This window comes from Panthera tigris, chromosome A2 (assembly GCF_018350195.1).
Source record: "Panthera tigris isolate Pti1 chromosome A2, P.tigris_Pti1_mat1.1, whole genome shotgun sequence".
Taxonomy (NCBI): domain Eukaryota; kingdom Metazoa; phylum Chordata; class Mammalia; order Carnivora; family Felidae; genus Panthera; species Panthera tigris.
The window spans coordinates 162,085,911-162,100,594 of NC_056661.1; the positions used below are offsets into that span (position 1 = coordinate 162,085,911).

The following is a 14,684-nucleotide window of genomic DNA, read 5'->3' on the forward strand; positions in this document are numbered from 1 at the left end:
GGGTATAGTTGATTCCGTCCTCCTGCTGTACCTTATAATTATCAGGAAAAGATGAACAATTAGAAGAAACAAAATGTTCAAGTCAAAGAGTTCATCAATATTCAAATCATGAGAATCCTAGAAATTTAGAGAAAAAAAAGAAAGACCTATTAGGTCATCTAGCCCATCGTGACGCAGGACAACCCCTGTTCCAAACTGTACGCTCAGGCTAACTGTCAACGGTCTCCAAGGGAAAGGCCACTTTTGCCTCAGAAAATGATCTCGGATCAGTAAAAATCAGGGTCTGAAGTTTTATTTAAAATCCTGTATTTTAATCTGAAAACCTCCAGGTGAATATTCTAAGAGCATGACTTCATTACCATATTGGCCCAAATGTAAGGCTGTACTGGCAGAGGGGACCTCCTCGACTTTTTACGGAAGAGGAGGACACCAAGGCCCGCCTCCCACTGTTCCTTCGCATCCGCAGCGGTGCAGCCGTGAAAACGGGCCGGACTCGACCAGAAACATCTGGGAGACCCGGGGCAGGCTTAAGTCTCTGAGCCGGGCGCCTCCGCACAGAGGAGCCGCGACAGCGCCCGCCGACAGGGCCGCGGAGGCAGGGAGGCCGAGAGGCCGCCCGTCGGGAGCCTCTCAGCCACTGCCGGCGGTGAGCTGGCAGTCGCTCCACCTCAGTTTCACCGCCTCGAAGGTGGGGACGCGTAAAAATACCTACCTGAGAGGGTGGAGGCGAGGATTAGAGGTGTCGTGTGACACGGGCAGGACAGTACCTGCCACGTGACAAATGCTGAAGAGTCTTCAGCTATGACGATTACTGTCACTTTAGTGCGATCGCTCTAGGGGGTGGGTGGGCTAAAAGCCTGGCACCTGCGGGCCCTGGATACACGGCCCCGTCCTGGGTCCCACTCAACTGGGATACTGGGGCGACAGTATACTGTTCAGCGCACAGCAGACCCGGGGTCTGTGCCTGACAGGGGGGACGTCTACCCAGCACTATCCGTCCCTGACTGTCCCCTACACTGTCTTTCTACTGCCTGCTTTTTTGTCAATTTCCTACCTTCTGTCTTAGCAATTATTTAATCGTGAAGAGTGTTAGTTTCCCAGGTAAACTATGAAAATGCAGGACTGGCTTGATTCTCCCAACTACGGACCCCTCGGTGCTTCTGTCTGGCAAAGCTGAGGTCGGGATGCCGGCCTCTCTGCGTCGCGCTAGAGCGCCGTTTTATTTCCTTAACTGATGCGGTAGGAAGCGGGGAAGCGCATCTGAGGTCGATTTTTAATGTCTACTACATTCCGTAAAAACACGACTTCACGTGTCGTGTCGTCTCTTCGGGACCACGAATGAGGCCTCCTACTGGTCCTAGCCGACCAACGACGGCTAACTGCAAATTCAGGGCATGTAATCTGAAGGGGAAAAATTAAAGCCCTCTTGTAAAAACTCGGGTCCTTCGGCGCCTTTAGTATTGACCAAGGAGGCCAACGTTCGGGATGATTAGGAAGATGTCTCGTTTCAAACGCAGTTGAGAAAACCTACCGGTAACACAGCCCGAATTTGGACCAACATGGTATTCTTGTGCCAAAATTCTATTCGCTGTGGGTTTTTCTATCGCTGTAATTTCCAATAAGATAATCCTGGGGACGGTATTGTTTGAATGTTTCTGCAACCATGATACCGACAAAGCATCGTTAAGGCAATGTGCTGTAAATACTGGCTCAACCGATCTTAAGATAGCAGTGTCTTAAAGAGACTGACTGGCAGATCGCTTTCCTGCCCTCTTGTTTTAGGTGATGAAACATTCTAACTTAGAGAATTTCAAGCGTGTTGAGTATTTTGACACTTGCCCTGAAAGGCGACTGCTTCTTACATGGAATCAACTTGGAGAATGCAGTAAGTTGAGAAAGTGCAGCTTAGCAACGATGGAGACCTCCTAACGATCGCAATGCCAAAGCGAACCACTTCCACTGAGGGTGACAGGAGCCAATTTACTTGAAGTAAATTAGTTAAAGTAGATGCAACTACGTCTTTAGAAACACTAAAAACTACTTACAAAAAGCTGGAGGAACTTGAGGATTCTTTTGTGGGTAAGTATATAAAGTGCATTCCCACTGATAGGGTCAATAACTGGCAATCTGTGGATTTTATTTTTGATCAACGAGTATACAGCATCGAAGAGGCTGCGGGAAAAGCCATCAAAGTTGTTAGGAGGCTTTAAGGAAAAATGTAAAACGCTCTGGACCACCCCTGCTTTAGAAGCATTTTCAGTGTTTTCACATTACGGCAATAAAAGGTTGACTTGACTCAAAGCAGTGTTTGGGAAAAGTTTTACGTTGGGTATCTCAGCAAGAGGTCTTGATTGTTCCCAGTCTGTGTCAATCTCAGATACAAGCGCGAGCTACGGATCTCTAGGAGAGGGGGTTCTAACCGTGTTTAATGCTGCTGTTTGAGAACGACAGGACTGCGAAGGGACCACACCAGCGACCAGGAGCTCGGGCCCGGCCCCGCCCCGTAGCAGACTCACTGTGACCCGCTTCGGGGCTGCTCTGGCCCTTCCCGGGTCTGCCGGAGCCGCCCCAGAAGGCCTGGGTCAAAACGTATGCGCTAGAGGACTCCCGAGGGGTGACGCGTTCTTCCGATGACCTCCTGACCCATGTCTAACGGAGAGTGACCTTCAACCTCAGGGCACGCTAGAACCCCTGGGGGAGCTTCCGGAATGCACGTTCCTGGGCACCACCCTCCAGAGGCGATCTAACAGGTCGGAGGCAGAGCTCCCCGGATGGTTTGTGCTGCTGGTGATCGGGATTTTAAAACTGCTTAACGTGACCCTCCTCCCAGCCCATTATCAATCCTCTGGACAAACACCGGCTGATTTCTATTGCCTCTACATCTACTGAATTCAATATCTGAAATCAGGGAGGGCTGGCTGGCCCCTATCTAGATGAAACACCTAGCAATCATGGAAACAAAACAAGAATCTGAATGAATGTTTTCAAAGGAGAAAAACTTTACAAGTTTACCTTGCATCTGGAGATATATTCACTAAAGGCTTAAATGTTTCTTGTAAATAAAGCTCTGTTTTTATAGAAAGAAAATATGCAGTTAGTAACAACCCATTTGCCGTTTGTAATTATTACATAAATTAAACTACTCTTCAATTTACAGACAACAATTAGAAGGATTAAAAACCAAAAGCAAATGAATGCAATTTACTGAACACTACCGGATAAATTAGAGTTAGGACTATTTTAAACAACTTATAAAAGCTGCTTTCGGGATGTTGCCTTTGTGGAAAAATTAAACATTTAAAAACAGTATTACAATAGATGTTGTAAAAATGAGAAGAATATTCAAGCAATCTGATGTAAAAAATCAAAACCAGCAGAGGTCACTAGAATATTAGCAAATTACTATCACCCTTAAGACAGAAGTGTTCATAGAATCCTTTAAAACTAATTTTCACAAGTTAAAATAGAAAATAAAAGTTACAACAGACTTTGTCCTTTAAATGTGCTTAAGTTTTGTTTCCCCAAACTCATGCTCAAAACCTGCATCTTGGGGATCTTGGGAGTCTGTAGAAACTATCTTCCTAGAGACCCACTGTAATGAAATCTGCCTCGCAGAGGTTTCTATGCAGAAAGCATGAAGAAGTATCTTGACGTTACCATTATTACCACTGAGCACCATCTCACGTCAAACTGTAAATATACTTAAATCTTAGTCTAACGTTACTTATAATGCAGTAGAATCTGATCAGGAAGATCTGTCTCGGTGTTAAGTTATATATTCACTTCCTAATAGGCAGTGCTAAGATACGGATCCCATGTTGACCCTGTTTTGTTTGACTTGACAAAGCCATTCTAAATCAAATATATCGCTCAGCGAAACTTCCAAGTCAAATGGAGTGAAAGAGCCGCTAGCCCTTTAGAGAATTCCCACGGACGTTCGGATTCTGCGGCTGCTGGTCACAAAGGCTGCTCATCATTCCAAGCAAATTATTAATCAAAAAATTTCTATAACGACTGCCTTCCTCAGTGAGTCCTGTCCCATCCCAGTGACGGGCCCTTTGCCCCCTCCATCAATCCAGCACGACGGGGCTCGCTAAGACAGAACAATTTCACGATCGTGAAATCAGAATTTAAAAAATGGATCCATTGCGGAAAAGGTACCGTGACTTCGAAGGGTTCCTTTTTCATGTCATTTTATTCACGCCTTCTAGTTTAAGGTTCGTTTGTTCTGTGTTTCTCCATTATAAAGAAATAATGATTAAATTTAAGAACAGATCCTTAATTTTGTTCATCTTAAGCACTCGCCTGGTGCATTTTCTATAGACAGATAAATCTGTGGGCAAGGAGGGTAATCCTTAGCAGTCAGTGGTGGCTCCGTGGGGGGCAGTGACCGGGGCACTGGTTAGTTCACTGTCTTTCTATCCCAGCCTTAGTGTGAGGACTTGTTATAGGATCCCCTAGTAAACAGAACGGATGGTGTTTACAATAATAATAGCACACTATTCAAGATTAAAATAGAAATAAATGTTTTAATCACATAATTTCTTAAGCAGAGAGAAAAGGATCTGCGAAGCTAAGACGTGTTTTACACACATTTTTTTCCTAATCCTAAAAGATTTTTAACACCCAATAGTGCTTACCCCTCCATGTTTCAATCTTATGTTCCTCTAATTCATAGATCTGTACCTGCAAATGAGAAAAATTCTTATTTACAAACGTTAACATATACAACATAAGAAAAAAATGATTTCATAACTACTGTGGAGTCCCATAATTCGGCAGATGGAAACAGTCAAGATAATTCAGAAATACTGGAAATATAAATTAGAAACATAAAGTGCTCTACGTTTCTTGAAAGATAAATGTTTTCTAAACTTAAAACACAACAGGGGTGCCTGGCTGGCTCAGTTAGTGGGGCACGGGACTCTCGATGTCAGGGTTGTGAGTCAGAGCCCCACACTCGGCGTAGAGATTACTTAAAAAAATAAAAAGTGTTTACGTTTAAAACATAAACTAGGGTAATATTTTCATGAAATCTAATAGAAACATTTCTGATCCGCTTAAATTTTAAAACACGTATGGACATACATGCCCAATGCCCTCTTTTTCAGGGTACAGAAAATGTTTAGCATCTCTAATTTAAAAAGGACAAGTGGTTACATGGTGCTAAAATAAAGCTGTCAGGTCAATTTGTGCCTGGACCGTATCGACCTGTTTCCCCAGGGTAGGAAGGGCATAGAATACCTGGAGGGTTAAACGGCGCAGTATACTACAAAGTCACTTTGGAGTCGTTCAGCTTTGTTTCAAATCTCGAGGCCTGCCCTACCACTTTCTTAGTTGCTCTTCTTGGCCAAGTTATTTAACCTCTCCATCTGCTTCCCTTCCAAGACGAGTGCGTGCAAACGCCCTCCAGATACGGCTTCTGTGAGCATCCCAGGAGAGAACAGGAAATAGAGGGCCTGGCCCAAGACGGTGGTTCTCCGCGGCGCCCCCCTGTGGCCTCCCCTCCCGGCTCAGGGTTTCAAAAAATCACTACGCCTTACTTCTATCAGCGTTGTGCTGGGACTCAAGGGGGCACCTGAAATAAGAAAACGTGGCCTCTTCTTGGAGCTCAAAATACAGACGGCAGCAGCATCAAGGCAGTCTTAGATAAAAATGCCACCGACCCTAGAGCGACGCGGGGTCAGGGGTGCCGACCCCCGCCGCCGTCGAAAATCTGCGCGTGATGTGTGACTTCCTCAGAGTCAGCGTGTTGTTCAACAGTCAACTGTAGGAGGTCACCCTCTAAAAGGCTGAGTACGGGGACACGCACAAGGTAGAGACGACCAGAGGTCAGGCCAGGGAAGTGTCGAGGAGGAAGATTTCAGCCGGGCCCGCATGGCGAGTGGGCTTTACAAAAGGCAGAAAAACTCGAGTAAAGGCCTGGGGAGGAAAGACTCGCCCCTGCTCAAGGAACACGGAGGACACGCAGGGCTGGAGTGAGGGCTGGGGACCAACGTGGCCTCATGCTCCCTCGACCGCCCCATGGCCCGGGGGCTGCCTGGCCCGGGAGACGAGGCCGGGTCAGCCCCGATGGGTTTGAAGCGAATGACGTGATGGTAAGGCTCTAAGGAGGAGGCTTTCACAGCACCGGCGCCAGATGGGAAACCGAGTCTCGGGTGGTGAGGTCTAGAACCGTGATCGGGGTGATACAGGGGCCACAGGAAGAAGGACCGAAAGGTTCAGAGATTAATTTAACAGGAGGGAGAGAGAGACCGGTACGTAAAAAGTCCCCCACCCCCGCCCGGTTCTGATGCTAGGTGACGGAGCAGTAAATATCCACACCAGAGAGGAAAGCCGAACCGAAGGTCAAGGGAAGGGGAGGGCGTGGGTTTTTTTTGTTTAAGTTCCAGTTAACATACGGTGTGATACTAGTTTCACGAAGAGAATGAGTGACTCATCACTTCCATACAACCCCCAGTGCCCATCACAAGCGCCCTCCTTAATGCCCATCCCCCAACTAGCCCATCCCTCCGCCCACCTCCCTCCAGCCCCCTTCGCTTTGCTCTCTATCCTTAAGAGTCTGTTTTATGTTTTGCCTCTTTTTGTTTCCCCTTATGTTCAGCTGTTTTGTTTCTTAAATTCCACACATGAGTGAAATCACATGTTGTGTGTCTTTCTCTGACTTACTTCACTTAGCATAATACGCTCTGGAGCCCTCCATGTTGCAAATGGCAAGATTCTGGTTTTTTGTTTTTTTTTTTTTTTAAGTTTATTTATTTTTCAGAGAGAGACAGAGAGAGCGAGCAGGAGAGGGGCAGAGAGAGGGGAAGAGAATCCCAAGCAGGTGCTGCACCATCAGCACGGCGCCCGAGGTGGGGCCCGAACTTACAAACCACGAGATCGTGACCTGAGCCGAAACCAAGGGCTGGACGCTGAACCGACTGAGCCACCCAGGCGTCCCAAGGTTTCGTTCTTCAAGGATATGGTCGAACATAGTTTACAAACAGAAACTACAGCTCCAGGCCTCACTCTGGAAGTCCCGAGAAGACACCAGTGCTCAGCTGAGCAGAGGCCTCCCTGCGTCCTGCCTGCACGGGCCCGAAGGTCTTCGGCCACAGTCGCCAGTGTGGATGTGGTTTCACCAACGTGAGCGTCTATTATGAACCAGGTGTGTTTGGCCCTGACGTGATGGGAAGGGTGTGTGCGTGTGTGTGTGTGTAAGATACAAAGATGAGTAAGATACAGTCTCTACCTTCTCCCTCAGAGAACTCAAAATCTAGCCCGAGATTCAGATCCCCCCATAACAGCATTTCTCAACCCTGGCACTAGTGACATTTTAGGCTAGGTGACTTTTTGTCGTAGAGACCGTCCTGTACCCTGTAGGCTATTAAGCAGCCTCCCTGGCCTCTGCCCGCCAGACACCAGAACCACCCTGCCCTTCTAGCTGTGACCAAAAATATCTCCAGATGTTGTCCAATGTCCCCTGGGCGGGGGGGGGGGGGGGGGGGGGGGCGCGAGGGGGCAGAATGGCTCCCAGCGGAGAAACGCTGCCTTACGACTAATGAGAATGCAGCATGAAAAGTGCCATAAGGGCATTAACGGGTGCAGAGAAAGAGTGGCTAATTCTGTCAGAGGTGACTGATGCAGGGAACTCTCCATCACTAAGGTGATCCACGAGTAGGATTGTGAAAGTCTAGACTTTCAACTGACAGGGGCCTAAGGACAAGGAGGAGGACAGAAAGGAGAGTGTGAACATGACGTTGGGCAAGAGCAGCCACACAGACGAGAAGAAGGCCGAAGGCTAAGCTTTAGAAAATATCCACAGTTAGGAATTACGGGGAGGCAGGGAGAGAAGGAGCCTAGCAGGTCAGCTCAGAAGGAGAGGAGAAACGAGAAGTGTCACCAACACCAAGTGTAACACTGCACGACCACCGTTCTCGAGTACAAAATTCAACAGTTAAAAAGACGCATCCAGTACCTACGTTTCTGTAACCACGGTGGTCGAGAGGGGCGGCGGTGGCTCTCGCTCAGAGGAAAAGTTCTTTCCGAAACATATGTGAAAATTATGGTTTAAGAGTTCCGTTTCCATTTTGTGGAAGATCAGCCACAGAAAATTTTACGAAGACGCCACAAAATCTTTCAAGTGTGAGCTCCCAACCTCACTGAAAATTCAATAGGAACAAGGTTTGAAAATAAGGCTGGAGATCACCCAAGGGAGGATCGGCAAGTAGCAAATGAAGACAGGTCAATGACGCTGAGCCCTGAAAGATGAACACCGTGGTCAAGTGGCCCAATGCTCCTATGCCTGACGTCCCCGAGGAGAGGGGATGAGAAAGGAAAAATATCTGAAGAAACAGCAGCCAGAAACTTCCCAACTCAGTGAAAAACCGACTTAGGAGATCACGGAAACTCAGCAAACCTGGAGTGGGATAAAGACACAGAAAACCAAACCCGGGCATGTCCCTGCTACTGCTGAAGCCCCGAGTTAGAGAGACAATCTCAAGCCAGAAAGAAACAGCGTATTCTACGGAACGCGTAAGAACGAACAGGTCTACTGACCTCTTACTGGAAGCACCGGGGAGGAGCTGCAGCGTGGACGTGTTAAAAACAACTATTAACTCAGCTTCTATGATGCAGCAAAAGCCTTCTTCAAAAATGAGGATGAAGTAATGACAGTGTCATTGAACAACAACTGCGATGGCCCGTCACGGCAGAACGGTCACGATAGGACTGAATGACACAACGCAGGAGGGAACCAGGCAGACTGCAGGGGTGGGGTGGGGTGGGGTGGGGGCGCAGCACGCAGATCCAGAGAGCAGCGAGAGACGGCCTCTGGGCGGGTTGGTTTAAAAAACTATGAATACTTGTTCTTTTTACTCTTCATTTGGTTTAAAACAAAAATAAGGGCAGATTAAGTGGACCTTTGGTTACCCTGAAAGTTCAGCGTTTAACTCTCAACAGATGGTGTTCAAGTCGATACTGAAATGCACATAGCAGCCAGAAACATCCAGGGCAGAGAGGTACAGAAAACATCGACAGAGCGCAGTCAGCCGTGATGGAGAGGAAGGCACTACCCTTAGTCTCCAGCTGCAAACAACCAGAAAATGGAAAAAAGGATGTGAAATGACTGTTTTCAGACATTAGGCAACAGGCAGGGCAGGACCGGCCGGACCGTCAGCCCCGGGAGAAGGGAAGCAAGCAGACCGAGCCCCATGATCCCCCCCTCTTTCTCTGGACTGCAGTGCAGGCAGCTGACCCAGCCAGGGCATGACAGTCCCACTGAGTCAGGGAGACAGGAATCAAAGTCTGGGCAGGCGGAATTTGCGGGCAGAGAACCGGACGAGGAGGCGCTGTCCACGACAAGAGGGGACGGCAGTGCAGAGATCCTGAGCTTTGGACGGAGTACTAAGCTGGGCACGGCCGGGGTAAGCGGACGTGAGGCCAGGCAAAGACTGACCAAGACGCTGTGTCTTCACCAGGCAGAATGGACAGTCCTCACTAAGCCACCGGCCACCAGGGATTCCACGGAGATCCCAGCAGTAAGAGAACCAAACCAGAGATGAACACTCTCACCAAGTTTAAAAACTGGCCCCCCAATAAACATTTGAGAAGATGCTCAACATCATTAGCCATCAGGCAAATACAACCCCAAACCACAATGAGATCTCGCCTGTCGGGATGGCTAAAATAAAAAACACAAGAAACGACAGGGGTTGGTGAGGATGTGGAGACCAAGGAACCCTCGTGCACCGTTGCTAAGAATGCAAACTTGGTGCAGCCACTGTGGAAATCAGTGTGGAGGGTCCCCAAAAAATGAACAACAGAGCTACCACAGGATCTGGCAATTCCACTCCAGGTGGTTTCCGGCAAACCCCTCCTCCACCTGCCAAAAAAACCAAATACTAATTTGAAAGGATGCATTTATCCCCACACTTGCTGCAGCATGAGTTGTAAGAGCCAAGACCTGGAAGCAATTCAAATGTCCATCAGTCAATGAATGAGTAAAGAAAATGTGGTGCTCGCACGCGCGCGCGCGCGCACACACACACACACACACACACACACACACACACACACACAGGAATGCTACTCAGTTATAATGAACAAATGCCGCCATTTAAATGTGACAACGTGGATGGACCTGGAGTGAAATTCTAGAGAAAGAAGTCAGAGACATAGTGAAATAAGTGAAATAAAGTGAAGTCAGAGAAAGACAAACACTCTATGATTTCACTCATATGCAGAATCTAAAAATCAAACAGAACAGAAATATACTCAGAGATACAGAGAACTGGTGGCCACCAGAGGGGAAGGAGGGGGAAGGGACAAGAGAAATGGGTGGAGGGGATTAAGAGGTACAAACTTCCAGTTATAAAATTAGTCAGTCACGGGAATATAGTCAATAAAATTGTAATAACTTAGTATGGTGACAGACGGTACAACTGGACCTGGTGTGATCAGTTTGTAACATGTAAAGATACTGAATCACCGTGTTGCACCCCTGAAACTGACACTGTATGTCGATTATAATAAAAAAAAATTGGGGCCTGTATATTTAGACAAATGTTTTATAAAAACTTTGGTTTAACTGATAACTACTGCTGAGATTTTTAATGCGGGGGTTAGCTGCATTTTATCAAAATACATCCAGTTAATAATCATCCTTGTGTTGATCTTGCTAGTTCAGAAGCAGACACGTGACCACTATAATGAAAACCAATATTCACCTGCGTTGGTAGTATTTCAGAAATCAGACACGTCACGCGAAATAAATATGGCATACTTACAAAATCTTTGGTAAAACTTAGTTCTGAGAGTAGGTTTCATGTCTTTTCTTTTACGTAGGAATTTAGTTATTGGGCAATATTAACCATTACGTGTAAAAAGAAAATTGATTGAATTGTCTTTTTACCTTTTAGATACCCGAAATACTATGAAGGAAAAAAATTACACAATTCTGTCCTTGCCCACCCCTGCCGAAAAAACAAACACAAAACACCCCCCCCCCCCCCGGCAAAGCAATCAACCGCCCAAAGCAACAAAAACTAAAGCTGGTAGAATCACAAAAATCATAGTGTTAGATAAAGGCCATCGTGTGGTTCTCAAATGGTGCTCTTACCAAACAGTTGAACCAGGGACGAGGGAGTTCTCCCACTAAAATTAACCAGTCCTTTTGTAACTGGCAGAAAAATGTCAAAACTGAATTTGTCCAATTTTAAGATTTACTTCTTTGAAACCAGAGAGTACATATCGTTCTTGTTAGAAGAATTTACGGGGTGACTGCACGAAGCTGCACTCGCAGCAAGAGGCCCAGGAAGATATACTCTGTGGCACCGTCATCTGCAGAGGGACGCTGCCGTGGACCGTCACCCGCAGCAGGCTGTGGGAAGGGCCGCCTTCACTCCTGGGTCCGTGCAGTCACAGCGCCCCAGCACGCCCATCATGCCGTGAAAGATCGTAAGTTCAGGGACTAACTGACCTCTGCGATTGACCTGTGCTTCTAGTTGTAAAAATCCCCCCCCCCCACCCCCACCCCACACACACACACGCAGAAACACACAGCTCCGATTACGGACATAAGGATTTCTGGCACTTACCATGGGTGATTTATAGTATCTATGTAGTATATTTATGAAATCTGTAATTGTTAGCATTCCTGGAACAGAGAATCGTATGTTAAATATAAAACCATGAAAAATTTCGAACGGTAAGCAAAAATATTTGCTAGAAAAGCTTCTAAAATATACTTTAAAGGTATCAAGCACGGTTTAATAATATATTACTTAGGGCTATTAACCTGTTAATTATCTACAACAAACCAAGACAAACGTAGCTGAAAATAGACCGGATGGCGAGTACAATGGAAGCAACCACGGTGTTTGGCAATTCAGTGATGGAAAACTTACTGATTAATAGAAAACATCACAAAAGACTTGCAGCTATGTAAAGAACTGGAGATACTTTAAAAGAAGATGAAGTATTCCGTAAGCTTTAGACGCGTGACCTTTCTGGGGGCAGGTGGATTGTTTCCTGAGAAGCATTCTATAAAGAGTGTCTAAGTGCTTATTTAGTGCCTGTTTATTAAGGGCCACGAAGTGCTTCCTACGTGCTTCATCCTAAGATGAAGACGACAGGAAACTTTTCCTTGAGACTGAAACTGTAACCTGGGCAGGGAGGCACACGTACACTGGTAATTTCAAAACAACGTGAAGTCCACGAGGAGAGACCGTGCTCACTGTCTGCTACGAGTTACAAAATGAGAAGTGACGGATTCAGGTATCGTAAGTTACGGGACTTTTCTAACAGTACGGCGGTGATCTGGCTCGGGCGTCAGGCCTGTGTCACTTCGTCCGCACCGTCAAGAAGGTGTGTGGCAGACAAGCAGGGACCGACCGCGGGCCTGTGCACACGCGTGGAGTCAGGTGTCCGAGCACAGCGTCGCCCGCGGACCCTACCCCCGGGCTCGCAGGAGCTGGCAAAGGCACATAAGCTCCTTCGGGAGCCAAAAGGGCCCTGAATCAAAAGAAACTGGATGAATAAATAAATAGGAGAAAGAAACTCAGTAGGGGTACGTAAGTGTTTTGAATTTCCCAGCAGCCCCGCCTCAGCCGGGATGTAAAAGCCGGAAAGTTCTTTAACTTGGCAGCAAGTTTTCTAGGCTGAGTTCCAAACCAGGGCCTATTACAATACCTTCGGCGTTTGGCCTTTCAGGTTGCCATTTCAGCTCTCTCCCCGGCCCGCGCTGCTTACCTACAAAACTTTGTTTCTTACTCTCCCACAGCGGCGCTGCTCGGACACCATTGGCTACTAAGGCAAAGAAGGCCTTTTTCACCTGGAGACAAACGGGAGAAACAGAACAGACTTTCACGTCCACGTGTCAGGGAGAAAAATACCTTCAACTAAAATAGCCGACCAGATCTTACCAGTTATCTTCGATGTCAACTTCTGTAAGTTGGACAGGCCCAAAAGAGCTGAGTTTGTTACCACCAGCAAAAATACAGAAGCCTACAGGGACTGGAGATCTTTTAAATGGAAACAATGCAAGTAACTTCAAAAATGTTCTTTGTTCATTGTATCTAAAGACTTTGGCATACACAGAGACTTTATATGATTTAAACCATATAAAAGAATTAAATTTCAGTGCAATTTCTCCTTGATGTGGTTGTCCGTTCATCTGAAAACGCTGAAGTGACACCAAATGACTTGAAACGAAAATCTGTTTTTTCCTATGTTCAATAACAAAGCAAACAAGTGTACTTTCTCATTTCCTGGAAGCTGAGAAAGAAAAGGTATGAAACACGTAATACACACGTACTTTCATTGTGGTCCCGGGACCATAATAACATTCAGCATAAACATTCAGCGTGTGCCTGTCACAGGCTGGGCCCCGTTCGGGCAGCGCTCACATCTGGCATCTCTGTGAATCACCCCGACAGGCCCCCTCTGGGATCCCAAGCCAGGTCCAGGCACCAGAGCGGATGGTTCGTTAAAAGCCAAAAGCTCAGGGGCGCCTGGGTGGCTCAGTCGGTTAAGCGTCTGACTTCGGCTCAGGGTCACGATCTCGCGGGTTCGTGGGTTCGAGCCCTGCGTCGGGCTCTGTGCTGACGGCTCGGAGCCTGGAGCCTGCTTCGGATTCTGTGTCTCCCTCTCTCTCTGCCCTGCCCCCGCTCATGCTCTGTCTCCCTCTCTCAAAATGATAAATAAACATTAAAAAAAAAAAAAGCCAAAAGCTCAGTGCTAAAGAGGACTCTCTAAATACGGACGGCAGATAAACACAGGGAAGACGGCTCACCTTTATTAATAACCAAAGGAATGAAGATGAAGGCAAATTTAAAGTATTATTTAGAGCTGCTAAAAAGGCTAATATTTTTCAGTGATAGCACCTAACGCAAGTGCTGCTGTAAAACCGCGTGTGGCTCCATAAATTGTGTTTCTGAGCTTCGGTTTGTATGACGAATTGTGAAAATATTCATACGGTTTGTGCGCTAGCTTTTTCTGCTGAAGTACGGCGTCATCCTAGATTTTAGGAGTAGGAGTCAAAGACATCCAATGTCGCATTATTTCTAATTATTGGCATTGGAAAAGAAATCTGCCCCTGACGAAAGAGAACACATTAAATACTGGCATACCGAGATGAGAAAAAAAGCATCAAATAGAAAAATTAGCAAGACTCTGTTGAAGTAGAAAAAAGAAAAAAGGTTTATGGCAGTGTGAAACATAGACTATTAAATTTTATGCTATAATTATACACAATATGTGTTTAAATGGAAAAGATCAAAGAGAAATAAGCAGAAAATCAGACTGTATTAAGGAGCGGGGACAGTGACCCTGCGTTTCTTTAAAAAAAATTTTAATGTGGCATAGTTTTCTTTTTAACTAAGGAAGAAAAAACTTCTTCCCCCCACCCACTGTATTCCAAACCCGTTAGCTTAACAGTAAAAAGAAAGGAGAGAATTATAGGAATCCAGGGCTTTCTATCGGACTAGGGTCAACAATTCAACACCTGCTTATGCCTTTATTGTGACACATTCTGCCTCTGTTTGGCACGACTTCTGTGGACGCTTGGTTCACTTACATGAGTACGGGGACGGCTGGCGGGTGAGGGAATCTCATTCATTATTTTCTATGCTTCTCTAGCCCCGTCCCGGACTGTGTCCGACGATCTACAAGATCATCAGAGGGCAGGGAAGAGGACGTGGAGG

General features: G+C 46.5%; 1 protein-coding gene across 12 annotated transcripts in view; it reads right to left on the reverse strand.

Moving 5' to 3' along the window:
- PRKAG2 (protein kinase AMP-activated non-catalytic subunit gamma 2) overlaps positions 1-14,684 on the reverse strand; it is a 257,901-nt gene that overhangs the window by 13,472 nt on the left and 229,745 nt on the right. For 11 of the 12 annotated variants that reach the window (XM_042975691.1, XM_042975684.1, XM_042975704.1 and 8 more), the window contains 5 exons: positions 12,733-12,814; positions 11,580-11,638; positions 4,641-4,686; positions 3,013-3,067; positions 2,046-2,172 (listed from right to left, as the gene is read on the reverse strand). In XM_042975691.1, the coding sequence (XP_042831625.1) occupies positions 2,046-2,172; positions 3,013-3,067; positions 4,641-4,686; positions 11,580-11,638; positions 12,733-12,814 (369 nt within the window). The remainder of the gene's footprint in view (positions 1-2,045; positions 2,173-3,012; positions 3,068-4,640; positions 4,687-11,579; positions 11,639-12,732; positions 12,815-14,684) is intronic. The other variant, XM_042975711.1, reaches the window with a different exon arrangement.